Source organism: Balearica regulorum, chromosome 14 (assembly GCF_011004875.1).
Source record: "Balearica regulorum gibbericeps isolate bBalReg1 chromosome 14, bBalReg1.pri, whole genome shotgun sequence".
Classification (NCBI taxonomy): domain Eukaryota; kingdom Metazoa; phylum Chordata; class Aves; order Gruiformes; family Gruidae; genus Balearica; species Balearica regulorum.
Window position 1 is genome coordinate 10,857,751 of NC_046197.1, and position 27,605 is coordinate 10,885,355.

At 44.3% G+C, this 27,605-nt stretch overlaps 1 protein-coding gene across 1 annotated transcript in view; it reads left to right on the forward strand.

The window, feature by feature from the left end:
• The first annotated feature begins 11,215 nt into the window (after positions 1 to 11,215).
• Positions 11,216 to 27,605, forward strand: part of NSG2 (neuronal vesicle trafficking associated 2) — a 38,094-nt gene continuing 21,704 nt past the window's right edge. The window contains exons 1-3 of the mRNA XM_075766504.1: positions 11,216 to 11,482; positions 12,038 to 12,188; positions 25,821 to 25,940. Coding sequence (XP_075622619.1) covers positions 12,060 to 12,188; positions 25,821 to 25,940 — 249 coding nt within the window. The 5' untranslated portion in view covers positions 11,216 to 11,482; positions 12,038 to 12,059. The remainder of the gene's footprint in view (positions 11,483 to 12,037; positions 12,189 to 25,820; positions 25,941 to 27,605) is intronic.

The window sequence follows — 27,605 nt, forward strand, 5'->3', positions numbered from 1 at the left end:
ATGTCAGAGTGTTGAGCTTTAATAACATGCTAGTGATTGTGTCATTAAGCAGCAAAGCATTTGGAAGGGTTTAATCTCTGTTTTCTTAATAGTAAAACTGCAAGTATATAACTGGAACGTGCCTTTTTGATGATAGCTCTGGCATCAAGGTTCTTTTCTGATTTGTGGTTGAGTAATATTCCATTTTGACTTAAAATAGTTGACATTTCAGCTTGGAAAAGGAAGTGAGAAAGCAAAGTATTCAATCAAAATGTGATCATTTTTCTGGCAGAGCAAAAAATGTCATGGTTCTTTGGTATTTTCAAAATACATGTTTGGAGTCACACATTTTTATATTTTTTTGTACTAATGGAGATGATCTCCCTGTTCCCACAGTTCTATCACTGAAATGTTTGCGTGGAGAATATTTAGTTTATAATCCTGGATTGTAAATTGTAGACTTGTTGCTCTAATGTTTCTTTTCTTGTAAACTACAGCTGCAGTGCATACCTTTACTGGCGCAGACTTAAGGGGCCCTGGAAATAAAGATTTTCTTCCAGGTGCAGAATTGCTACTTTTACAGGATAGATGAGATGCATTAAACTAAGTCTCTGAATGAAATTCAGGCCACTCATTAAGATTCTTTGGATAAATACAGACCTTTGTCTGTGGGACTATGCTAAATAATTTTAAAAGGAAGAAATTGTAAAAGGCAGAACTCCACACAAGATATAAAGAAACACTTTTTTTTTTTCCTTACTGATTTGAATAAATTTGACTTTATTATATTAAAATAATACACAATTATTATTATATGGCCCCAGATCATCCCTATCCATTTCCCTCTTACAATCTGAAAAGTCTGTACAGGTTGGTTGTCAGTAGCTGCCAGGGCCCTCTGATAATCAGTGTTTTACCTGCATGCTGCAGCCACTGCATATTTGTAAATGACTAGAAGGTGCAAGGGAAGACTCAGAGCCTATAATCCAGATTTGATCTTTTATTGGTACACGTGTGGGAATTGAGTGGTGGTAGCTTCCCCTTTGTGTGTTCAGGGACCAGTGTGGTGCGATAGCCTAGCCCCAGCATTGCCCAGCTTCAGTGGCTTTGCTAGATTTTATGGGGACACAGAGGAGCCTGGACTTACGTGCTGTGCTGCTCTGTTGTCCTTCAGGTGTGATTTGAGGGGGAGGGCCTATGCAGCATTGACTTTGCCATGTGGCTTTATACTTGTTAACATCCTGCTAATCAAGAGAAAGAAATAACTACTATTGCCTTCCTTACTAATCCCAGCAAATCTGTCCCCCTGCCTACTTGTCTTAGCCCTTGTCCAACATGCCTCTGTTCTGCCTTCGCTTCACTTCCAGCTCACTCCAGAAAGCAGTTTGCATCCAGAGCAGAAGCTGGTGCTTCTCAGCCTGCAAGGTGTGTGAAACTGCAAGTAAGAGCCAGCAGCCCCTTCCCCAGAAGCCCCATGGTGCTGATGATATAATTAATTGGTTGGGATCTACTAATAGAAAAGAACTTTCAGTTGGCAGTACTTTGAAAGGAATCTTACACTCAAATCACTTTGGGCCAGAACAGCTAATGCAGCGGGACAAAAAGATATATGCTGATGTAGGTTCAATTTCTAACTCTTTGGGTGATGAAGTCTAGCTTATTAATGTAAGGACCAGATTTCAAAGGTACCACTGTGAACAAAGATAGTCAGAGCAGTTAAGCTGCTGAAAAAAGAGTCTGGAGAAAAACCTAGCTCGAGATATACAAACCAGACCAGCTGACACACGCACCATCACCATCCGCCCAGACCCCCGTAGTAATGCTTTTTTTTTTCTTCTTATGACCATTTAAGCATAAACTGCAGAAGAGGAAGTAATTGCTGTGTTGCATTAAAATATCCTTATATAATCTGAGTAAACAACATCTTCAACAAGAAAAAAAAAAGGTTGGTTTATACAAGAAAATCTTTATTTAAACCATCTTTGTTAAAAGGAGTCAGAAATAAATAAGGGAACCTCAGGACACTAGATCATATACCTGCGACTCAGAAAAAAACTGTTCCTCCTCTAAGTCCCTAATCATCACTGCAGAACCAAAAGCGAGTGTCATACCATCCTGCTGCGGTTCCTGGGAAGCAATGTTGTTCTTTCACATTCTTCAAAATGCATATCAGTTACCCAAAGATTTTAATAACAAATCTCACTTGGAGTGTGAACCAGAGCAGATGTGCAAATATAGAGGTCATGCTTTGTCTTTGCTTTGCCTTGTTCTCAGTACATGATTTACCTTTCTACAGAAAACAAAACCTCTGGCTTACTCTAAAAGTTCTAAAATTTTTCATCTCAACTCTATGAACAGCTGCCAAGAGATCCGAGGCAGTACCTTGCAGTGTAGAGGCGGGAAGGAGCAGCCAGGGCACCCAGCGTAGCTGAAGGCATTGCTGCTGAATTCTTACTATCCGTAAATAGTAGTGCCAGCCACTTGTCTCAAGATCTTAAAGCTGATCTGGTTGTACCATGTTTTCATAAATACAAATGACTCTATATGAAGGTAAGCAATGGAGAGTAAGGCCTTCGGTTGTTATATTGGTATTCCATGCTAGTTAGAAATTTACTGGTAAAACAAAGTTCAGCTGGAAACAGCACATCTGCTGGGCCTGAAAGGTTTTGATTGAAGTTATCCCATTCGGTGAGTTCTTGCCAAATTGAGCTCCTCTGATTCCTGGAGCACTTCTGGGCAGGTCAGCCCAGGCAATGCAGCCTCCTCTGTCTTGGAGTAGTCTGTCCAATGGCATCGAGGACTTTCCAGGGCTTGGGGCCTTGAAACTCCAGCTGGTGGTCTTGGGCTACTGCTTTCAACCTGCTGTAAAGCTAAAAGTAAGAAAATCCTGGGAGTGTGAACTCCGCTTTGATTTCCATGTTTGGAAGCGCTAGAGGCTTGGCTGAAGCAGGACTGCTGGAGCTCGTGCACTCCCTGACGTGGAGCTGTGACTTTGGGCAGGCTTCCCGGGGCAGTCCTCAGCATCAAGGCTGCACCGGAGCCAGAGGGTCTTGGGAGCTCCTGCAGCTACTGTGTGGAGCTGGTGTTCGCAGATGCTGCTGCCGTTGCCAGAGACTGTCACTGATCAGCTGCAGGCTTGGGAACTTGGGAATTGTGTTTTGGAAGTGTTTTGATGTTTCTTAAGTGACCTTTCTGGGAATTTCCAGTTTGTGGGCATTTTCAAAAGAGTGTTTCCTGCTTGATTTGGAGCAAAGCCATCAATTCAGATAAAGCCCCATTTCCTGCAAACTGGAGGCTTGGCTTGCCAGGCAGCAATTCTGCTTATGGCCCATCTGTTCTGGTGTTGTGATGAATCAGACTCCTCTGTCCTAACAGCAGAGGTTCTGCAGTCCCATGGCCTGTGAGGTTATCATAACTTGGCTATTACAACATAATCAATCACCAGGGTTAAGAATATTTCATTGCTGATTCCTTCCATGCACAGATTTCAGCTCTTAAGCAAAACTTGGGAACAGGATGTGGAGCTTCTAACATGGTCAAATTTTGGGAAAGTGTAAGGTGACCTTTTTCTTCACTGAACATTTACATCCAGTAAATGTCTTTGTCTTTAGGGCCCTCTCTAGTAGTCAATGCTCATGTTTTAACTTCAAAGGTTCTAATACAATTTTGCATGGACTCTGACTAAAGAATAGCCTTCAGCAGGCAGTTTAGTTCTGGTTGTTGGTTTTTGGAGGTTTTTTTTTGGAAGTGACTGAAAGCAAATTTTGGGCATATGTGACATTTCATGTATGCAGAAGGTCCTTAAAATATTTTAACAAAGATGTTTAAAAAAGATATTTAACATCTTTGCTGGTGACATGGACGGCGAGATCGAGTGCACTCTCAGCAAGTTTGCTGATGACACTGAGCTGTGTGGTGTGGTTGACACACTGGAGGGAAGGGATGCCATCCAGAGGGACCTGGACAGGCTTGAGAGGTAGGCCTGTGTGAACTGCATGAAGTTCAACAAGGCCAAGTGCAAGGTCCTGCACATGGGCTGGGGCAATCCCAAGCCCAACTACAGGCTGGGCAGGGAATGGATTGAGAGCAGCCCTGAGGAGAAGGACTTGAGGGTCTTGGGGGACAGAAGCTCAACATGAGCCAGCAGTGTGCGCTTGCAGCCCAGAAAACCAACTGTATCCTGGGCTGAATCAAAAGCAGCATGACCAGCAGGTCGAGGGAGGTGATTCTCCTTCTCTACTCCCTTCTCATGAGAGTACTGTGTCCAGCTCTGGGGTCCCCAGTACAAGAAAGACATGGAGCTGTTGGAGCCAGTCCAGAGGAGGCCACAAAGATGATCAGAGGGCTGGAGCACCTCTCCTATGAAGACAGGCTGAGAGAGTTGGGGTTGTTCAGCTGGGAGAAGAGAAGGCTCTGGGGACAACTTATAGCAGCCTCCCAGTACCTAAAGGGGCCTACAGGAAAGCTGGAGAGGGACTGTTTACAAGGGCATGGAGTGGTAGGACAAGGGGTAATGGCTTTAAGCTGAAGGAGCGTAGATTTAGGTTAGATATTTGGAAGAAATTCTTCCCTGTGAGGGTGGTGAGGCCCTGGCACAGGTTGCCCAGAGAAGCTGTGGCTGCCCCTGGCTCCCTGGCAGTGTTCAAGGCCAGGTTGGATGGGGCTTTGGGCTACCTGGGCTAGTGGAGGGTGTCCCTGCCCATGGCAGGGGGGTGGAACTGGATGGGCTTTGAGGTCTCTTCCAACCCAAACCATTCTATGATTCTATGAAATATAAAACAAAACAGGATGCAACTTTGGTTTATAACTCTTGTAAATAATTCTCAGTGACACGGGCAGGCTTGTGTGTTATGTATATTTTGATTGAATAAGCACTTATATAACCATGATGATAGGAATTTACATAAAAACCAAAGCAGCCATAGTTTGATGAGTTTAACATTATAGGCTTTCCAGCAAATTGAACTAGCAGGAGAACCTATTGCTTAAGTGGATGCTTACTTTATGAGAAAAAGAGCAAAATTTATTGAAGCATATTAAGGCCACAGTGAATTTTTAACAAATATTCACAGGAAGTTGCTCACTTGTTAGTGACAGCATCATGGCCATCTGATCTGATGCAGAAAAGTTCATGTTTAAAAGTTTCTGCCTGCCTTGTAGTGAGCAAAAACCAGTGTGTGTAGAGCAGTTTCATTTTGATAGAAGCAAACTATATGGAGGCCCCTAAGGAGAAAGGGAGTATGCCTTGATCCAGAGAGAGACTGAATACCTCCTGGAAGATGCTGAGTACGTTCACCTCCCGTTGACTGTGGCACCGCTTTGGAATGAGCTGTATTGCATCTTCTGTGCTGTGTGTATGGGGCATATCAATGAGAGGCTCTCCTTCCTCTAAATTGTGAACCCATGTGTGTGTCTCATCCGAGTGGTTCAGCTGAAGTGCGGATGTTGCTGGGCTGCTTGTGTACACGTCTGATTTGTGTGGTGTCCCAGAGATCATGACAAGAACACATTAATGCTGTGAATGTGTGAAATATATTGCACGCCTGGCATTCCTGCATAGACAAGGAGTGGAGGCTGATTAAAAGAGCTGTGCAGAAAGTTTCACTAAGGCACTGAAAAATGCTTCCTCTCTTCCAGAATCTTTGTAATCTCTTGTATTTTGAAATGCATAATGAATTAACATCCCCGCCCCCCCCCCCACCCCGTTCTGATGTATGCTTATTTTCTTGTTCCTAATGTGTGTGTGTGATGGGAAGTCAGCTGCGCCGATCTAATTCTGTGTACCGGATGAGTTCCCCCATAGCAATGACTACAAGTAGTTAACCCTAAACTACATAAAGAGTAAAAATTATTGACTATGGTGCTAATTTGTATGTGGAGTGATCTCCCAAGGGAAAAACCAGAAACGTCCTCCTTGCTTGACTCTGTCACCTGAGACTGTGATGTTGTGGTTTAAGCCCAGCCATCAGCTGAGCACGATGCAGCTGCTCGCTCACTCCCAACAGCAGGATGAGGGAGAGAATCGGAAAGGTAAAAGTGAGAAAACTCCTGGGTTGAGATAAAGACAGTTTAATAGGTAAAGCAAAAGCCGCGCACACAAGCAAGGCAAACCAAGGAATTCGTTCCCCACTTCCCATGGGCAGGCAGGTGTTCAGCCATCCCCAGAAAAGCAGGGCTCCATCACGTATAACCGTGACTTGGGAAGACAAATGCCATTGTTCTGAACACCCTGCCCTTCCTTCTTTTTCCTCCAGCTTTATAAGCTGAGCATGATGTCATATGGTATGGGATATCCCTTTGGTCACTGGGGTCAGCTGTCCCGGCTGTGTCCCCTCCCAACTCCTCGTGCACCCCCAGCTACTCGCTGGTGGAATGGGGTGAGAAGCAGCAAAGGCCTCGACTCTGTGTAAGCACTGCTCAGCAGTAACGACAACATCCCTGTGTCATCAACACTGTTTCCAGCACAAATCCAAAACACAGCCCCATACTAGCTACTATGAAGAAAATTAACTCTATCCCAGCCAAAACCAGTTGATTGCACAACTGAGCAAATCAACAGGGGATGAGCAGTGAGGAGCAGTTTGGAGTATGGGCAGGGAACGGAGACTTGTCCTTTCATTACATCTGTAGGTTTGCAGTTCACTCAGGCATGCATTTTAGTGGTAATAGTCCCATATGTTGGGTTTAGGTTGAGGTCGTGGTGAGATTCCTGTTCATGCTGATGTGCTCTGTCTAAATGTTACTTTCCATCCGCATTGTGGTGAATTCTGACTGTATATATTTAAGTCACAGGACTCAGATGAGCGCTGGGTTTGGCTTAAACTGTATCCTGAATATCTGTACTCCTTACTGGTTTTCACTTGTATTAGACTAATTCTGAAAGGAATTAAGATGAACGTTTGAGAAACAAACCTGAGCTTTTGGTAGAAGAGTCTGAGGTGGATGATGTTACCCCTAGGGTTGCCCTACTTTGACTACTTTGCCTGGTCTGACTTGAGCGTTTGTGCTCATTTTGTGCCTTCAGGTTTTGTAGTTTCTCTGCTTAGTAATTTCTACTGCCTGTTCACATGTTTTCAAATACTTTCATTGAAAGCCTGATCTCAGTTTTTCAATATACGAAAACGGATCAAAATACTGTTACTTATAATAATGAGCAAGAACACTATAGGGAAAAATGCATGGTGTGCAGGAAGTATATTTTATGAAGAGAGACAATAAGCATTAGAATTTCAGGGACCAAGTAAGTACAATAATATTCATTAACATTGAAGAGAAGTTGATTTATATGTTGAAGCTTGAAGTGGGTAGAGATTGAACCATTCGGTGACTGACATTTTGTTTACAAGTTGCAGAATTTACAATATAGTGAAATGTTATACGCAAGCCCTATTACAAATACTATGCCTCTTAATGACAGCCAATAATCTTCAGTGTAAACTGATAAGGAAAACAGTAATTCTGCTCTGATTTGTTTAACTGGAAATAGAAAATAATATATCGTGGGAGTCTTATTAAAAGAATAAAGAGAGGCATATATTTTTGTTGACAGAAGAAATATATTGTTTATTCCTCTGGAATCTCATGTTGCTCATATTGCTGCTTTGTCTTATTGCCAGTCACTGAGCTGCTCTGTGTGGGTGGAAATGTCAGGCTTTGTATCTGCTCCATAAGACAATCTGTATGTTACTCTTTGATTTGTCATATTCAGTTCGGTTCGCTTTAATGTTGGCCCTAGAGAACGTTCACTCTTAGGAACTTACTGGCAACTCTCGACATCTGTTTTTTTTCCATAAAGCATCCTGCTACATAAATTTACTCCTGGTTGTTTCTTTGTGAAAGAGGCATTTTGCAAAGAGGTATTTTTCAAACTGAAATGGGGGGTACTGACCTCAAGTAGTTACAGGGCTAGTTCAGTCTCATAGAGGAAGTGGAAGTTACTGGATGCGATGCCAAGGAGGGCTTTGAGAGATTCAACACCTCTTTGCACATCTCCCTCCACCACGCTGTCAAAGTTCTCAGATGGTGCAACTGAAAGACATGGCTTAAAATGTGCTTCTACCCTGAAAAGTCACAAGGTAAAAGCAGCATCTGCTCACTTATTGCAGGTTCTCACTGCTAGTACTCACAACTAAATGCCTTCTAGTGAAAAAGCGGCTCTAACTGTCAGTGCTTGAGTGCTGGCAATGTTGAGCTGCGTTCTCTGGGTTATGTGGAATATCTCCAGCAGAGTGTAGTTCTGGTTACTTATCAGGAAATTTGCAGCTACATGAAAGGTATTTTACAGTGGTAGTAATGCACAAGAAGAAACGGGATTCACCTCATTGCCCCTTAGCTTTGTTACTCTGAAGAGTATTCAAGTATAACCAACAAAATATATTAAACTCTCTGAGCATATCAGCGTGTTCAAGTGAGTAGACAAGTTGAGCAAGCAGACAACCTTATTTGCAATCTTATTTTTCATTGTGTAACCACACTTTCCATGGGTTTGCACAAGTGATTCTGGAGATTTAACATCAGTGTGTTTGTGAAGTGTTGCTTAAGAAATTTCCTAAGTCAGAGGATCTGCCTAGGTGTCACTAAGGTAGTATTTTGGCTAGCAGGATATTCATTACTAATGTTGATGTGCATAAGAATGATTTGGTTTTCAGCTCATAGAATGCATTTGCAAGCTATGAAAGGCATCACTTTGCTTTTCAACAAAGAGCTCTCTTGTCCCTTGGCTATTACTAGATAAAGGTGGAAAACCACAATGCCATTTCTACGGAGTTACAATGCAATGGTTCCTTTGCATTTTTAAATAATATTTCCTAGTGCCACAGTTGAAAATAGCCATTTTGCTGACAGCAGAGCTAGAGTAGTTCAAATATATGCATTCAGTGGGAGATAACTATGAAGTCCGTGAATCTCTTTGGATGGTCAGATCACTTCAGATGACATAATCTGTAATATACTGACAGTTGGGGAGAGTTGCTGCAATCGCATTGTCTCGCTTGGAGCATCTGCCATACAGGGAGAGGCTGTGAGAGTCGGGATTGTTCAGCCTGGCGAAGGCTCGGGGGGCTCCGAGCCACCCTCGGTTGTGCCCAGTGACAGGACAAGGGACAACGGGCTCAAACTGGAACACAGGACATTTCATTTAAACATAAGAAAACTATTTTACTATGAGGGTGGCTGAACACTGGAATAGGTTTACCAGAGAATTTGCGGTGTCTCCATCCTTGGAGATATTAAAACCCCAACTGGACACAGCCCTGAGCAACCTGCTCTGCCTTGTCCCTGCTTTAAGCAGGAGGGTTGGACCGGATGGTCTCCAGAGGTTCCTGCCAGCCCCAGCGATGCTGTACATGAATGATACGAAATGCTCTGATAGGAGCCTGGTCCAGCAGCCCTCTAGGATCAGAGGGCTTGGGCTCAGGATCTGGGGAGCAGGCAATGTGTGGGACAAGACCGGACTTTTGTCAGCATTTGCAAAGTATATGCTTTTGGATTTTCTTACAACCTCCACATTTTGAAGGTCCTAATTATCATCCTGAGCCAAACTATCACAGTGATGGTCATCTCTGTGCGGAAGCGTGAGCAAACACTTTGCAGGGTTTATAACGTGCTATATATTTGCACAGATCCTAGCTCAGATGGGCATTGATGGTTGATTTCTGGTATTACTACAATATTAAGTCATTATATTGTAGTAATTTAATCAATAATCTCTAGTGAGGGGTTTTATGTGCTTCTTCAGACCCATAGAGTATAAGTCCTACGTTTTGCCTTATCTGCAGGATGCAACCTGCCGGCTTTTTTGTAAGTATCTATTGCTGGTCCACAACCTGGAGTTGTAGTTACTGTGAAAAATCTTGTTGAGTCTTGAGCTGAACGTGCCTCTAATGGACGGGATCTGAGGGGAATTCTGCTACTGAGCTTAAGAAATCTTTCCTGAACTTCCCGAATTTGAACTCCCAAAACCTTATGATGTGATCAATCTTTTGCAGATGAATCTGAGACCATCAAAAAGCTGCCAAATTTTAACACTCTGAGCAAAATTTATTCCAAGTTAAGTTTTATATATGGCAGAACCTTATTCTTAAAACCAGAAAAACTCTCATGGATGAAATTTTCTGTAGAAGTTTGGCCTTACGCAGAAATGTGATACAGAAAATTCCAACCCAAGCATTAGAAACTGGTGAAGTTATCAAAAGCATGCTCTTTAATGGACCATGTAACGTGATGTCAGTAGAAGGTCATTTTAGCTGCCCCAAGTCTACTGACTGACTGCTGCTCAGCACTTCTCGCTCAAGACATTGAACTGCCGTACTCTGAACAAGCGCATACCAACGCATTAAGCGCTCTGCGCTCTTGCTCTGCCAAAGTATAGCTTTAAATGAATTTGCACAAGTGAGTTCTGAAAGGCTTTATTATGGAAACAGTTCACGCCTTTTAGGAGTATATTTAGGTCTTGCAAAAGACGCCGAGTTGCAAGCTCCGGAGGCAAATTCTATATTTATAAACAAATCAGGCCAAAGTCATCCCAAAGTATCCTCTGTCTCCAAGCAAAGTGCTTCAGCCTCATCCTGCAGCAGCTGGTGATTTCAGCGATGCTGGCGGGTGGGACCGCGTTTGCTGGCAGGCCAGCCCGGCACCCTGTGGCAGTACCTCCCGTCGCGGCGGTGATGTGCTATCGCGCTGGCTTCTGGCATTGGGAGGGGAGTCCCGTCCTGCGCAGGGCCAGCGGCTCGTTCCTGTCCTGCGGTTCCAGCGTTGGAGCGGGCACCCAGGAGCAGCGACTGACCTTGCGCAACGCCCTGGCGCTGGACGCAGCGGTCAATGGCAACGTGCGCCAAGGCGGGCAACCGAGCGCCCACCTGACCCAGTAGCAGCACGACTCCTGCCTCCTCGCAGCACCGCAGCCACGCTGGGACCCTCTCTGTGACGGCATTTGTGCCTGTGCGGCGCTGTGGAAGCGTCGCGGCTTGCGCGTGGCCCTCCCCGGCCTTTACGCATCTGCATTTGTGCGTGCACGGCACCTCCCTCCAGCCGTGCTCCCGCGCCGCTGCCCGCGCCGCTGCCCGCGCCGTGCCTCCCCGTGCCTCCCCGCAGCTCCGCGGCCGCACCCACCGCCGGCCCCACGCGCGGCCTGCAGGGGGCGCCACCGTCCGCTGGGGCGCGCGCGGTCCTGCGCGGCGGGGACGCCAGGGGGTGCCCGAGGCCGCGCGGGGGCTCGGGGCGTGCGCGCGCGCGCGCGGCGGGCGGGCGAGCGAGCGGGCGGGGGGGCGGTGGTGTGTGTGTGTGGGGGGGGGAGCTGCCGCCCGCGCCCGCCCTCAGTCGCGCTTGCGGAGCCGCAGCCGAGCGCAGGGCGCAGCGCTGTCCCTTCAGCACCGCTCCCCGCGCGCCTCGGCACCGCAACTCCAGACTAACGGAAACCTTGCCCCAAGCCTCGCCTCCGCCTTCCCCCGGCCCCCCCCGCCGCAGCGCCCGGGCCGAGCCGCCGCCGGTGACCGCGTGGTTTGCAGTAAGTAGGGGCTCGGGGGCGGCGGAGGGGCGCGGGGAGGGGGGGGGGTGGGGGGGGTGTGCCTGCATCCCCCCCCCCTCCCCAACATCCCCCCCCCAGCCCCGCTGCCCCCGGGGGAGCTGGGAGGAGGGGACCCCCAAGTCCCCCAGGGTGTGGTGGTGGCAAGGGAAGGCTTGTGTACCCTCACAGGAGCTGGGGAAAAAAACAAAATGGGGGTGGCCAGGCAAAAGCACCCCCGGGGCTGGCGGGAGATGTGCCCCGTCCCCGTGAACGATGGGGGTTGTTTCGGTGGTGGCGGCGGTAATGCCGTTTGTGGTGGCAGCGCGTTGGGAGCAGCTGTGTTTGGGGGATCTTTAGGGGGCATTGGTGGGGTGTCTGCGTAAGGCACGGCGACATGCATGTGCGAAGTCAAGTCGTGGTGTGGTACGCGGGGTGCCTGGAAATGCGGGTGTAAAAGCCCCGGTAAGCGATACGCTAAGTCAAACCGAGCAGGGTAGGGCAGCAATCCTCCCCTTCCCGCTACCCTGGTGACATTGATCATCTCGCTGGTTTTAGGTCTGGAAAGCAAGGTCCGAGAATGGTGAAGCTGGGGAGTAATTTGAACGACAAGAACAACAAACAACCATCCAACGAAGATGGTTTTCAGACAGTTCCTTTGATCACACCTTTGGAAGTGAATCACCTGCAGTTCCCGGCTCCGGAAAAGGTAAAAACGAGATCGAATGGTGCTCCTGCATGATTACGCACACATACGCCCCTTGGTTTTCAGTGCTCGGGTGACTTACTGGTCTCTGATGGTATGAACTGTGGCATAGTGTTTATTCAATAAATAAAAAAGGGTTATGTTTCATAGTGTGTTTATCTGTTTTAACATGGCAAATAAGCATGCAAGTGTCCCCCAGCTCCTTCCCTCCTCAAAAAAGCCCCAAATATTCCTGCATAAATACAGCTGGAGAAGGCTTAGTGTGTTTCTCTTGCAAGTGCTGGAGAAATTGAGGAGCAGTTTACAGTGTCTTATTATCAGTAAGATTAATCGCCTGCATTGAGAGTAATGTGATAACTCTTCCGAAATAAGCAGCTATTTTAATTATCTCAGTTAAGCTTTGTTTTCTTCTCCATGGCTTTTGCAAAGCTTATTTGGGCATTGAGGATGCTGATTTCTCTGAAGAGAGCGGCCGAGTTTCCCCATGCAGGGGGTGGTGATGGAGCAAGCCAGGGATTTGTTGCCCCGATTGGCTCCAGCCAGGGGACAGCTTTCTCCCCTGCCCACTCAACACTCTCAGAACTGAACGCAGCACTAAAATGTCCAGAGATGTGCATCGGCGATTGGCTGCGGTTTGGTGGTTGGGTTTTTTTAGATGCAGTATGTACTAGGAAATCTTTTGTCTATATCGACGCGGTGACGGTGCATATCAGTATAACCTGGTGAGGACATGATGAGACCGTAAAAACCCGTATGCCCCAACAGTCCCTACAAAAACAGAGTCTGTCTGCAATGTAGTTCCCAGATACCACAGAGATGGAGCCAACTCACCCGAAAGTACAGACAGAATTATTAGATCTCATAGGATAATGGAATAATAGTAAAATTAACACTGATGATTACTGAACGTATATCCTGTTTTTATTGTAGTACAAAATGAAATTTCTCTAAATACATTAAGAGAACATGATGATGGATGTGATAAAACTGTCTAGATAGGCAAACTATGTTTATTTGATGATAAAGCTAAGTCAACTGCCTTGACATCCTGGGAACCAGAGCCATGCCAGACGAAGGAGCTAGTTTTGCTCTCCATGCACCTCATGGCAATCAGGAGCAACTTCGCTTCATTCGGGAGAGTTACACTTCCATGAATTGTTGTGAATGAGAGGCTAAACCAGCCCTTATCTATGACTGATAAATAAGATTAAGCAAAATAATTCAGGCAAAGCAGTATGATTTATCATAAACGTCTGAAAAGCTCAGAGGAAACTATAGATGTGTAAAAGTAGCTCATTTGATGCTATTACAAATGGCTCATTGAGATCACACAGTGTCACACGACATGAAATTGAAATGACTCATGTATCAGGTGAGACATGGATAACCTAACAAAGATCCTTTCAAGCTAATAAAGTGGTAATGAGTGTTCTCACGACCACCATGTTCCAATTGCCTCTTGGTGAACAAACACTGGAGTGTATTGGTCTGGTGTGATTCCTTGCTGATTTTTCTGTTTAAACATGCCTACATCAATAATTCACATGTTGTTAGGTTACATTACCTTCATTAGCATACATTACTGTCAATGCATCTACTGACATCCATATTTTTGTTTGCTGGAAGAGTGGGATGTATCTGCAGGAGTGCTAAGCGTGATTCAGAACTCATTAGAGTCAATGGCATTGATTTCTGCAGGTTGTGGTTCAGCTCCTATGTGCAGTAGGCCTGGAGTTAACGGTGACTGGAGATCTGTTTACAAGAAGGAGAGGTTATTTATGATAAAAGCAAAATAATTCACAATCTGTTTCCTTTGCTCTTTGTAGAACCGATTCTGTTGGGGCAAGTTCACCCTGGGGCAGAGGGTCTGTTTAAAGACCTGCTAATAAGGTGTTGAGCCTCAGGTGAAGAGCTTGGGCAAAGGTTAAGTGGTAGGGGGAAATTGCAGCTTTGTACTTAGGAAAGCAAAGCTGCTACTGAATTCAGTCAGACTGTGAGCCTGAGGAAGAGTAGATATGGATTTCAAGTCCTTTGGAGTGTGTTCTTGTCTGGACGTGCCTTGCAGTCAGGAGGCAGGGTTTAAAAAACCAACCAAACCAACGAAAATCAATTTGACTTTTTTTTTTTCCTATGTATTCCTAAAACCAGCCAGCACTTGATTTTTAGCTTGGGAGAGTGCAAACATAAACCAAGGTGCTTTCTGTGCCTCTTGTATGGCATGTTGCAGAGAGGACCAGAGCCAAACCAGGTTTGGTGTTGGGGGTCTGCGCTCAGCAGCCGAGCAGGGCTTTGCTCCCTCGTTGTCTGCCATGCAAGCCCCTTGCTGCTCACTTGTAACCACCAGGAGGCAATGCTCCCTGCCTGCTCCCTGCCTGCTCCCTGCCTGCCCGTCACCTGCTGCCAACCACATCGCCTTTGCCTCTGCAACAAAGAGCTGGGGCACCCTGGCATCTTCCTGTAAGTGAAATCTAGCAGGGGGGAAAAAAGGGGAAAAAAGAAACCCTGCTAAATGCTCCCCTTCCTGGGCTTCTCTTGGCCTTTAGAGGATATCCTCGTTTTAGACAATGTGAGCTCTCAGCCCAGGTCTAACCTTGGGTCTGGTGCAATCCAGCGTGCATCTAAACCAGAGCAAGGAGGTTTGACTGCAGCTTGGGGCTGTGTACTTGCTCTAGATTCAGTCTGTCTGATAAAGGAGGAGTAGTACAGGCTTTGGCTAGCGATCCCAGAGTATACTAGGTCTGTGTGGGGCAACCCAACTGCTGTTATTACCAGTGTGCAATAATGCCTTCACCTGGTGGATGTACATTGTGTGGCAAAGGTTTGCAAGCTCTGTTAATGTATAGGCTTTTTCCAGTTGAGTCTTAGACACCTGCATGCAAGTTGAAGAAAACCAAACCTGTTGTTTGTCAGTACATTTACCTTTGCAGATCCTTAAAAGCACCCCACAAAGCCTATGGAATCTACAGGCTGAAAATTGTGGTTTAAGGGCTTTAAAAACCTGATTTTTTCTTCATTTTAAGGATATTTTTGTAACTGGATCACTTGAGAGTCATTCGAAGTGACTCTCAGCATTAACCTCTGTAGGTGTTTCACCACAGCTTCATCTCTTTGAAAGTGTTTTCTGCGTCTGGCTCTTTTCTGTGTCCCTTTTCAGAGAAAGGATACAGAGAAAAAAATAAAAATAAGGCTTTTGCTTGTGTGATGTAATCCCTGAAGCCCATCTCTTTTCAGATAGGTCCTTGGGAAACACTTTCTTAAAGCTGTGCTTAAACTTATTTGCTGTCCTTTGGGGATGCTTTCCTAACAGCTTGTTTTTCGACGTGCTGTGAGCTTGGCAGCTCCCTCTGACTTCTACCTTGGTGCTGTTGGAAAAATCCAGGCACGAATTCAGGAGGTTTGGATTTGGCAACCCTTTTTTTAAAATTATTGACCACTGGACTGACTATTTCTTTTTCCACCAAAGGAGGATGTCTCCTCCCAAGGCTTTTGCTGTTCGTCCTGCAGCATCAGCATTCTTGTCGGTCTGTCAGCAGTTGAATGGCTGCAAGGGGAGAAATGTACCTGGGACAGTAATTTCTCCCCTAGGGTGCTAAGCCTGCTGTGTATTTATATTTATTGACTATCTTCAAGCATTTCCCTTGCCCCCTGTTCTCTTGCTGGGGCGGCATTTGCAGAAGGCAGAGACAGATGCTCTTAAATCATTTTTGTGTGGCCTTTTTGCTGATATCCATCCATGTAACAAGAATAATAGCCATCACTGGTGACAAGCCCTTGACCTGGCTTTCTATGTCTCTGCATTTCGTTTCTTCTGTATTCAAAAAGAAAAAAAAGAAGAAAAAAAAGAAAAAATAGAGCCTTTTTTCTTTTAGGACCGAAGAGGAAAAGGCTAGCTGTTCACTTGTTTTCCTAGGTGTAGACAAAGTGCTTTGGCTGTAATTGTTACACATCTCTGCAATGATAATGCTGAAAGATATGCAGCTTTTCAGGGACCATACTGTTTCACTAAAATTTGAAATGAGACCAACAACTGGGGACCCTTTGGTCTCATAGGCTTGCTTCAGTATGATCCAGCAGGAAATGCCTCTGTTCTGGCAGTAAAAATCCCAATTTTACATAACACAAAAGTGCATGAAAGCTATTGTCAGGGCTGAAAAAAACATCCGGCATCTCTTTTGTGGGGAAAGCTGCAGAAGGCTTATCATGTGGTCCATTGTTCTTTATTTTCAATGCATCTGGAGGCTTGAGAAACAATTTCTCTGGTGACAAATTCCTGCCATCCAACCCAAGAAAATAATAAAAAAAATAAATAGATGTAACTGCTCTCTTCAAATGCTTTTCCCACCCCGTGCTGCCTCCTGCCCTCCCTGGCTGCACCCCTCTCCGAGTGGCTGAGGCTGTGCGTTTATACCGAGTAATCAAGAGTTCCTGAAAATCAGGAGGGTCCCTTGTGTTCACAGCCTGTCCCTATCGGTTTAACAGAAAATAATGTTTTGTCCTGGCCAGCTGAGCAGGCATAATTAATAGTACGCTGGATGAGTGCTTCTGTACCTAGGGGACTACTTGCAGCTCTGTCCCGAAATACTGATGTCAGTCTGCCCACTGCCAAGCGGCTGTAGCCAGCCTGAAGACACACGCCATCAGGGCAGCACGGAGCTGGTTTCGGGGTGCTGCTACGTGCGGTGGGGCCAGGGGCAGCTCAGCCCTCCCTGCTGCTGTCTGGGGGGGCTCCTGATGCAGCCGGGGGCTGGCGTCTGTGCTCCTGCCCGTGCTGCTGGTGAGTTTGGTGGGAAATGGGAAAAGTAGAGATGGGGCAGGGCTAGTAATTGTTGAAGGAAGGAAGAGTAAAGGGGAGGGGGAGGATGCAAAGGGAAAGAAAGTGTGAATAAAAGAAAGGAAGGGAATAAAAAAAGAGCATTGCAAATATGAAGGAACGAGCAGGCTGCCTTGCCTTTCCCCATCCTTTCCTTTCTCCACTTGGGATACTTGCCCAATCCCAAAAATACCAAAGTCTGAGCCTTCCTCTCCTGTGACATTTGTCTCCCTTCTGCCCTGTGCAAATCCATTTGTCCTCTAAATGTGTATTTGAATGTAAACACCACCTCTGCTCATTAAGCTGTAATAAATATTTGCAGCAACACTCACTCTGGCAGTGCAGGGTTTCTGGGGTAACCTTCTTGATTTTGTTTGCATGTCTCGGACAGCCCTGCTTGACGTTCTTGGCAGTTCATGATCCTCCTCTTTGGATATAGCTGCTGCTGGGCTAGCCTTCGCCTACAGCGCACTGAACACCTCTGTGCAAGGGCGATCCACTCGCAGCAGACCTGTGCTGCCATCCAAGCGTGTGCTTGCAGTCTTCACAGACACCTGGGGTAGCATTCAACTACCTCACTTGCATACAGATAACATGTTGTTGCTGCAGCTGTTGAGTGTGGAAAGTCTCAGGATTTGTGTAGCTTGGGTAGAAATTTCTCTCCTTAACTGCACTGCTGTCAGTGTCTGAATTAGGTTGTTTAAATCTAGCTCATGTCTGTTTTCATGAATTCCATTGCTTCTCTTAAACCCAGTTACGTCTGCACTGCAATTCCTGGAGCTGTCTTCTGCAGACACGGACACAGGAGAAGTGTGTCAGGGTATGGATGTTTGGCTCAGCCTGTTGCAATCTATTCTTTTTTTCTAACATGAAAGCCCATTGTTGCAGGTGGAAGTTATTTCAGCAAGACTGTGAAGTGAACCCTGCATGCCAGTTACTTACTGGTCTGCAAAGTAAGACTGGGTAGGATGCTTGACTGATGTAAATCAGTGTAGTTTGGATGAAATCAATGGAGCTCTGCTAATTCACCCTGGCCAATTTACCATCACTACAGTTGAGTGATTGATTCTTTTGTCTGCTTTGCTATACCCCCCCTTGACTGAACCTATTGAAATCAATTTTTGTCACCTCTTTGCAGCCTCCTGTGGGTTCCTGATGGTTATGGTCACCTAGAGATTTGTAGGGAGACTTAGCTGAATAATTTCCATGCTCCCTTTGTGCTTGCGAGCTATGCCTTTCCCTTCTCTGCTGCAGCTCCCAATGCAGCCTTTGCATTCTGTGCTGCCTTTCGTTGGTGATGCCAGGGCTGATTACATTTGCTGTCTTTGTCCTTTTGTGATGTTCCTTATGCCTGGAATATCCTCCTGGCACTGATTCAGGAGACCACTTTTTTCTGCCACCCTCTGTGAAACTCATTTCCAGCACAACATCCATTAGATGAGCTGATACAGGAAAAAAAAGCAAAGTGTTTCTACTGACTGTGGCTTTCTCCATTGACTATGGATTTCATCCCCAGGCATCCTTTTTTTTTTTTTTTTTCCCCCCCCATTCTTTGTGCTGGTTGATATTTCAGGCATTCCATGTATTCAAATAGTGACTAGGATGCTATGGGGACTACGTTTACATACATCCCAAATGCCAATTTTAATACTAATCTCTGGGAAGTCTGCCTGCTGAGATGTGTTCATCCTGTGTATTTGGAAGCATAGGTGCCTCTCCCATGGGATGGGACATAGTCATAATTATTTGGGAAAGTTTTTAAAGACCCAGTTGTCTAAAAATCTGGGAATTTGCAGCATGGTGATTGCCAGGTAGTCTGAGATTATTAGTCTACCCAGTCCAAGGTGTCCTCTTTCTAGCAGCAGACAGTGCAAGAGTCAGAAGGAGGTGTAGATGCCATAGTAGGCGTAGAGCTGCTCATGTCTACCAATAGTTCATCCTAAGCCTGCAAAGAAAGTGATTGTGTTAAGCCCTGAAACGTGGTTTTTCCATCTCTTTTCCTATACTCTTTTACTGCTAAGTATTTTAACTTCAGCTACTGCTGACAATGTGCACATCTCATGTGCTCTCTGAAGCTGGCTGTGTGTGAGGATTAGAGCTTGTAAGTCACTGGAGAATTTTGTGTGCGAGCAGGTGGTGAATTGTGGCTATCCCTTGGCTTGTAGCACCTAAGCACAGAAACCGACACAGTCACAGCAAATTTAGTGCCAAGACTGGGGGTCACCGTTTTGCTGTCATCAGTAACCTGGACAGCACGCTGCAGCTGGGACTCGGTCTAAGGTCTTTCTCAGCTATTGATGCTCAGTTGGGTAAGGAAGACAAAGAAAACCGCGATGTTGGTGCCAGTGATAAGTTTATAGTTTCTGTTCTCTCTCTCTGCAAGGAGTGAAGAAAGGCATGTGTTCGGAAGCTGAGAGTCTCATTTTCATTTAAAAGTGAGCATGACTAATCCACGTGGAAACTGATGGGTGTGCTACAACCATTTTGTGGGAGCACAAAGTCCAGCTTTGAACCTGGAGGAAACTTTTCTCCTTGGTAGGAGAAACACATTTTGTTTATCTCTTCTATCAATCTGAAAGCCACTCTGAGTGAGAGACTCTTCATTATTAATAATCCTGGGAAGTAGTATTTTAAATTTTTATGGTTTGCACTTTGCAGCACCTGAACCACGATATATTACATGCACCGTGGCAGTGAAGTGGGAATTACAGCAGGGCTGCATGTCCTTTTCCAAATGAATAATTTAAAGTTTTCACAATGCCAGTTATGTTAAATATTATTACTCATTTCTTCAGGGAAAACCATAGAGCTCAAACGCAAATATAAAGTGGCAATAAATGATGTTACATTTAGCCAGTCTGAGACAAGACTCAGAATTCATATCAGTTCATTTTCTGAAACACTTACTTCATCCCACTGCAGGAAAATCCTTTTTAAGGTTCCATGCTTAATGTGATATTTTCTCATTTGTCACATTTCACGTCTACTCTGCTCCTTCCTCCTGAAAACAAATGCTTTTAATTTAGTCCAGTTGGTTAGAAGCTCACTTTCTCGTTCTGTCAGCATCCGAAATCTGTAGATTTCCCAGCACTCTCCTGCTGTTTACTTTCTCAGGGTTGGTGCTGATGGATTTCCTGCTGGTGTACGCAGACTCTCATCTGTTGTTTCTCACCTCAGCACACCTATAATTTTCCAGAGCATCACTACAGAGAGGGTGCCTGGTCCTGCATTCATTAAAGCTGAGGAAAGGTTTCCCATCGATTCCAGCGGTGTCACTAGCATTAAGCCTAGAATAATAAGTGCATTTATGTTTAGGACTCGATAAATGTATTAGCAAACAGCATCATTAGAAAAATCTTGCTTGTGTGGAGCAGCATGATAGATATGGCTTGTTGGCCTGTGGGGTTTTTGTAACTTTTACGAGCCATTCTCTATAGACTGCTACTGAGCTCTTGCAGAAAAGCATTTGAGGGATTGGAATGAGGAATCAGAAGATGCAAAAAAGAGAACAGAAAGTAAAAACCTTTCAAGAAATGGAGAGCGTTATTACATCTGCTAACCTAGGATGATTGAGGACAATTCTGCAGAGAGCTGCCATTTTCTGTAGAGCATCTGACTCCCTACCCATGCCAGCCATATCTCTTGCTAGCCCCTAATCCCAAGAATGTTATATTTATATGGAGAATGTGCTGGAGCTACAATTATCGCTCAGTTAATGAAAACCTGAGAAAACACTGTGCACTGTAAGTAGCAGCGAGCCGTGGTCCGTCTTCCAGACTCAACCACCAATTGCTGGTGTGACTCAGCACATTACTAAGCTTTTTTTCTTTTTTTTTTCTTTTTTTTTTTCCTACTCCTCCATCAGTAATATGGGCATTCTGAGGTCATGCTGGTACCTAAAGCACTTTGAGCAGTCTTGCTGAAGAATGCCACAGGAGCTCTGGGCATCATTATTGTAACTGGGAAGGTGATTGAGGCCTGCTTAAGCTCTGATCTGGCCAAAGCGCTTAAATGCACACTTAAGTTTAAATATCTGACTAATCCTGATGATGTTAATAGGACTACTTGTATGCTTAAGTGCTTTGCTGAATTGGAAGTGAATGAGTTCAAATGCTAGATAAACTTAGTTTTGGAGGAATCTGCAAGGACTGGCAGTGTGGATTCCCATAATTAGATGTGTCTTTTTGCTGCTCTGTGGAAGCCCCTTTTCTCTTTTCTTGTATTGTTACAGTCAGTCTGCAAGCTTCAGCTAGGAAGTAACTTCCAAAGAACAGTTTTATTTTGGATGTAAAATGAAGAAAGTCCCAGGTAATTTCTTTGTGTCCCCTTTATTGCATCTGTCATGAACAGCACAGTCTCTCTGCAGTTTAAAGGTGGAGGGTCTTTGGGAAATAGGGTGAAAACTTTAAGAACAGTCTACAGCAGCAGCATAATTTGCAGGGAGATCCCCTGATTCTTCTAGATTCCATCCACAATACTGTCTTTAAAGTGCTATGGACAGGCTGGACTGAGCTGGCAGGGAGGCTGCTCTCTTTGGTGGACGATCGCAACGCACGAAGCGAGGCACAGGCATCAGCTAGTGCTGGATCAGGGCCTAGATAACGAAACACAAAGGATGACCAGTGTCAAAAAAAGTTCAAAGGGTATCTATCCAGCAATCGCAAAGGCTCAGACAATCCAAAAAGCTGATGGAACTGTTCTTGCTTTTTAATATTGATTTGCAAGTGTGCAGGAGCACAAGGAGGCAAGTGCAGTCAATGGGCAGAATGGCGTTGCTGCGGTGGAGGCGGAGAGGGGACGAATTGTCTTTCTGGGAGTACGCAAGAGACTACTCGTCCACTTAAACACTGGTTCGATTGTTTGCATTTATTGTCTGTACTCAGGAGGCCGGTGCACAGCCAGGCATTGCTGCCAGCTCTGGAAGTGTACCCCTTACAGCAGTTCATTTCCACCCTAGCACCATTGCAGGGACGGGAATTTCTTTCACTTCGGTTTGCTTTGAATTGCAACCTACACAGGACCCCAATTTTATACTCCTTTTCGCCGGTTTCAATCAAGAATAACTCTACTGAAGTCAGCAAAGCTGCAAAACAGACAAGAAGAGGGAACGGGGATCGTTCTGTTTGCTGTGGTTTGTAATAAACGCCAGTAGCTCTCCCAGGAAACCTGTCGTGGTGTGAGATGAATGTACCTTGTTCGCGTTGAAACAGTGGGATCCCGGGCTCTGAGGGAACTGCTCTGGGGCAGCCGGTGATAAATGAATGCTGATCATTGCACTGACTGTGGAGTCAGTGGGGCTTTTATTACTGTACATCCAACAGCAATTTGGTTAGAATTTCTGGAAGACTTTACTGCCAGGAAATTTTTCTTGGTGACAAAATGGAAAGAAAAGGTGAAAAAGGAGTGATGGCAGGGACCGGGGGAAGGCAGATCTTCTTTCCCACCCACCCAACCCAACCCAACCCAGATCAGAAACTTGGAAAATGAAAATGGAACAAACAACCAAAATAGCAAAAACTCAATAATGCTAAAAATATAGAAAAATTGCTTTATAAGATTAATTATTCATTTTCTAAATTTGCACTTAGATTAATACTTTGTGCTTTGGAGAAGTTCTTTTGGGCTTTGACCAGCTCTCATTTAAACTTGTTTCAGAGACACTCACAACTGACACATGCACGGGAGGCTGTCAGTGTAACGAATGCTCCGCTGAAAGCTGTGTGTGGGGTGCCTATGTGTGTGTTATCATCTGACAGTGTTCGCTCCTGACTCTGGATACCGCTCAGGTGGCCCTGGCTGGGCTGGTCTCACTAGTGCAGGAGGCTCAAGGAGTGTGATGAACACAACTCAATTTCCAGAAGCCTTTGCGTGGGCTTCCTGATGGCAGCTTGTTGGATGGAGAGAGGGTGAACATTGCTGCAAAAGTGGGATCCGTGCTCAAGCTTATTTATTTAGACTGTAGGCGACTGAGCAAGAGGTAGGTCTTTTCTTCTAAATGTGCACCCCGTGCCCTTGGCAAAATTGCATTTTTATTGTTAGTGCCACAATACTGGATGCTACCCCCACGCTATAGGTTTTCAGTTTTCTGTTTGTCCTTTGTCATTTTATTTCTGTGCTCTCTTTAAAGAGGAGACCATACTGACTGCCCTGGCTTTCTTCTGCCGAGTAATTCCACCAGGTGTCTGACAAAGATACTTTTGGAGAGCAGATATTTAGCTTTTGCAATGCCAGAAGGTATTTAGCAAAGGTACTTCTTAGCTCCTTTACTAAAGCTTTTTGATACCTCTGCAAATTTCCCTGCAAAACACTGAGCAGCAGGACGACTATGTCTGTATGCACACACACATTTCACTGCTGGCACAGTCAGCAAATTGGATTTCGCATAGCTTCTGATCTGGCTGGGGACTGAGCTTTCTTATTTATTCACAGACGTGATGGACATTGCTACTGGACTTGAATCTGATTCCTTGTGAAGGGCTGTGTGGGTTTATTTTCAGTCTCGTGCTGTATCCCTGTAGACAGCATAATTCAAACTTTCCTACTGATAGGATTTTGGTTGAATGTAAAGACAGTTCAAAAATACCTGTAAGAAAACTGGCATTTATGACAAAGAGTGGAAGAAAATGTAAATTATATGTAGATACAAGTAAGACTTTTAATACTTGTGGTATTTTTTTTCTTATATTCTGGCTTCATGATTCTCCATTAAGACCTAACATTACAGTTTGTGGAAAAGCCCTCATGTATATTTAAAATTTTTGTCTGCAACTAAGATTTATATCAAGCAGGAAACATGATTTTGGGAGAATTGGATATTGTGACTGGTAGGTTTGAAAGCAGAATGAGTGCAATTTCTGAACACTGGTTGGCAGGTGTTGATGGCTGACACTGTAATTTACAGTAGTGGGTTTGCAAAAGGCCAGCGACGAGACTGGAAAGCCAGGGGCCAGGGGCATGGAGACCTGAGTGTTCTTGCTTCCTTTTGAGTGAGAAAATGAGGTTATTGCTTATTCGTAACTTGGAGCTAACCTGGGCCAGCTTGTCCTGGATGGAGAGGGAGCTTTGCTTCATTTGGTCCACAGCGTGCTGGGCTGCATTTCAGAGCATGGTGGGGTTAGGGTCAGTTGTAGGTTCAGAGCAGGGTTAGGGTTTGTCCCAAACCTGCTGAATCAAGGTTGTCCCCATGTATCACATCTATGTTGTGTCATCAGAAATTCTGAGTTCCAAAATGCTAATATAAATACATTTGGATGAATTTTTCTCCTCTCTTCTTCCCAAGTCTTAATGTTGCAAATGCTACTGTAATAAATATTATTGAGAGGGATTATTCACTGAAGGATATAAATATTCATCAGTCTTTAATGATTTGCATTTGAATCCAGAAAATTGGCTTATGACTCCTCACTGGTTTTCTCTCATTCTGATTTTCACATGGCATTAAGTGCAGGAGGATTAAATACCTGAGGTTTTCTCTGGTCCAAACCAGACTTTGCTATCTTCATTTGGAAATAAGTTCTTCATTAGCTGGTAACTCAACCTTGTGCATCACTTAATCTTTTTCAATCCTTCAAGACTTTTTGTTTCTAACAAAGAGCTTTAGGATCAGTCTTGTCACTCTCAAATGAACCAGTCACCACTCCTGGAGTATTTAATTCTCACCTTGGCAAGGCTGACGGCTGCCTAGTCCTGCAATTCAGAATGGGAGGTCAAAAAGTGGAAGTGTTGGCCCTGGGATCAAGAGCTTTGATACTCTTTCTGTCCTTTTATGTTTGACCTATCCGAACCTTGCAAACCACACCAAACCACTGCGGGCTTTGTGGACCTTCCCCCTGGGTTGGGAATCCTGTGCAAAAGCGCAGCGGACATGTGTGCTCACAACTGCAGCCCCCCTCTCTAGGGATGAGCTCCAGCTCTTGGCCAGTGCTGCAGACAAGGCCATTTTGTCTTCTCTTGCATTTCCCAGATAGATTAAGGTTGTGTGGCTACGCTGGCATGCTCTCACACCACTGCATAGGCTCATGGATGGGTAGTCTTTTAAGATATATAATGGGATGGATACGCTCACTCCTCGGAAGGGCTGTTAGTTTCAGAGTACAGCCCCGATGCTCGTCCCCTCTGGGAGCGGTTAGCGTTAGGTGTTACCTTTTCTGTGTTTGCAGTGGGTGCGTTTTGCCCAAAATATTTAAGGTAGTTCTAGATTACAAATACATTCAATGTAGATTGACAATGCAATTTTTGTAATTTGACCGTACCCTTTTAAAAGCCACTTAGGGCTTCTCCTTTGGCGTAAGGCACTTTCTTTTTAAAAGATTAGTAGGACCTGGATTAGTTGGCAAATGACACTGAGATCTTCTGGGGAAAACCCAAGGTGATAGTATGAAATGAATATTGATAATCTGGAGCCTGAATAAGTGAGACGCCAAATGGCCTAAATTTAAATTGGCTTCAGTGGAACTTGTTAGGACGTGACTTTTAATAAGTGAGGCTCTCCTTTAGGGTGAGCTGTTATTCTGCATGTTCTGCCTGTTGAATATGATATAAAAATTATTTGCCTAGTCCTAAAGAAAAGTGGGTGTCAAACATTTTGCTGTCAGCTATTTTAAGACTCAGTCTGATAAGCTCACTGTCCTAGGTCTGTGTATCTGCCTGACTGTTTATCTGTCTCCCTTCGTTCCTGAGAGTATGATGAGTTTGTGTTAATTTATGGTTCTAAGGTGCTTGTGTAGGTCCAGGGGATGGTTTATATAGAAAAGCTTAGATAACAAAACAAAGCAAAGCAAAAGTATGCTGTGTGCAGAAACCTTAACAGTGTTGATATTTTCCAGGTAATTGTGAAAACAAGAACAGAATATCAGCCTGACCAGAAGAACAAAGGAAAACTCAGAGTGCCCAAAATTGCTGAATTCACAGTCAGTTTCACTGATGGTGTAACAGAAAGACTAAAGGTAAGAAATGGTTATTCTGCTGCCTTCTGATGCAAATGCCATTCATTTTAAAATAACTGAATCAAAGTGACAGTAAAGACATAACAATTTAACACTCTGCTCATCACTAGGGTTAAAGAGAGGTTTATCTGCATGAGTATAAAGCTTTTTTTTTTTTTTTCTTTTTAGGACAGGCATGAAAATACCTTCATAACTAGATCTAAAGTAGGATATGTTTTCCTGTTCCAAGGAAAAGTTATGCAAATATTTTCCAGCCCAAACTGAAAGTAAACCAAGTTTGAATCTTTTTTATGCTCAAACATCTGTGCTTTAAAAGAATTTAAAAAATCACAGTGAAGATTGATTGAAACTGTTTGTTTCACCTTTTAAAAATTCTTTTGTCTTGTAGTCAAACAACTCTTTTCATGTGTAAAATATTTTATTATTATATAATTATATTATTATAGGTTAAAAGCCATTTCAAACTGGATTAAAAAAGAGATATTAGACAAGTATCCAAACATACCCTGTCCTCTGAGCAGTTTTGGTTCACAGGAATTGGAATTTTCTGATGAAGAATGTTTCCTTGAGAAATTTTCAACAGACTCTACTCGAACACAGAAAGAAACTCATGAATTATTGAGATCCCTCAGTTCCTGTTGACTGCAGCATATTAGAATGGCTCAGTTCCTCCTAAAATTAGATTCCAAGCATGTAGCTGCTAGTATTTTCTCCCTTTTCATTGAGAAGATAAGGTGCTTTTCCTAAACCACAGAGCATGGGAGTGATAAAAATGTGAGATCTGATTTCATATTTCCAAAGTCAGGGGAAATATCAATGATTTGAGTAGAAAACATCGAGAGTAGTGTCTAGCTATAGTCCTGCTCCTTGAAAAGCTGGGATTTGGTTTATAATTTTTTGTGAAGTGTATCATCCTTGAAAATTAGCAGGAATTGACTCAAGGAACTGAATAGTCTTTCATTTGGCCCAGTTGTTCTTAGTTTTGCAAGAAATAAAAAAGTTTATTATAATTGTTTTCTAGTAATTTAGAAGAAAACTATCACTTTGAAAATTGAAATGTGATCCAGGAAAAATTGTTACCATTCATCCTTGATAAACTTCAAGATAAGGCTTGTTGAACTTATTGAAAGGAGAAATGTTTAGCTACCCTCTTCTGAAGCACTACAGAATGGCACTCTTTCATTTTTTTCCAGAAATTCACTAACATATATTTCACAAGGACAATTCTGTTGCTTTCATCCAGGATATTTAAAGTTATAATTTATTTTTAAGAGATTTGTGAATAAATGTTTATAGATTCTTGGGTTTGGGTTTTTTTTCAGTGGACATCACATGTTTTGATCTAAATTACTTACTAGGGGCTTACACGCTGTCGATTTTGACTGAATTCTTCACCGATCTTATTGCGTGCGTAGTACCTATTTACTACCAATTGTGACTCTCTGTTGGTACCACTAGTAAAGTAAACAGTGAATTAGCTACAGTTAAATTCCCAGTCTTGGAAACCACAGCAGACATTTTCCAGTGTGAACAACATACAAATCAGAACCAGACACAATGTGCCTGAGAAACAACAGTAAATGTAGACTCTCCTGGAAGTGATGTGTTGGCTTCTGACCCACAGTAAATGGCCTTATTATTGATATTGCAAGTAACAGCACTTCA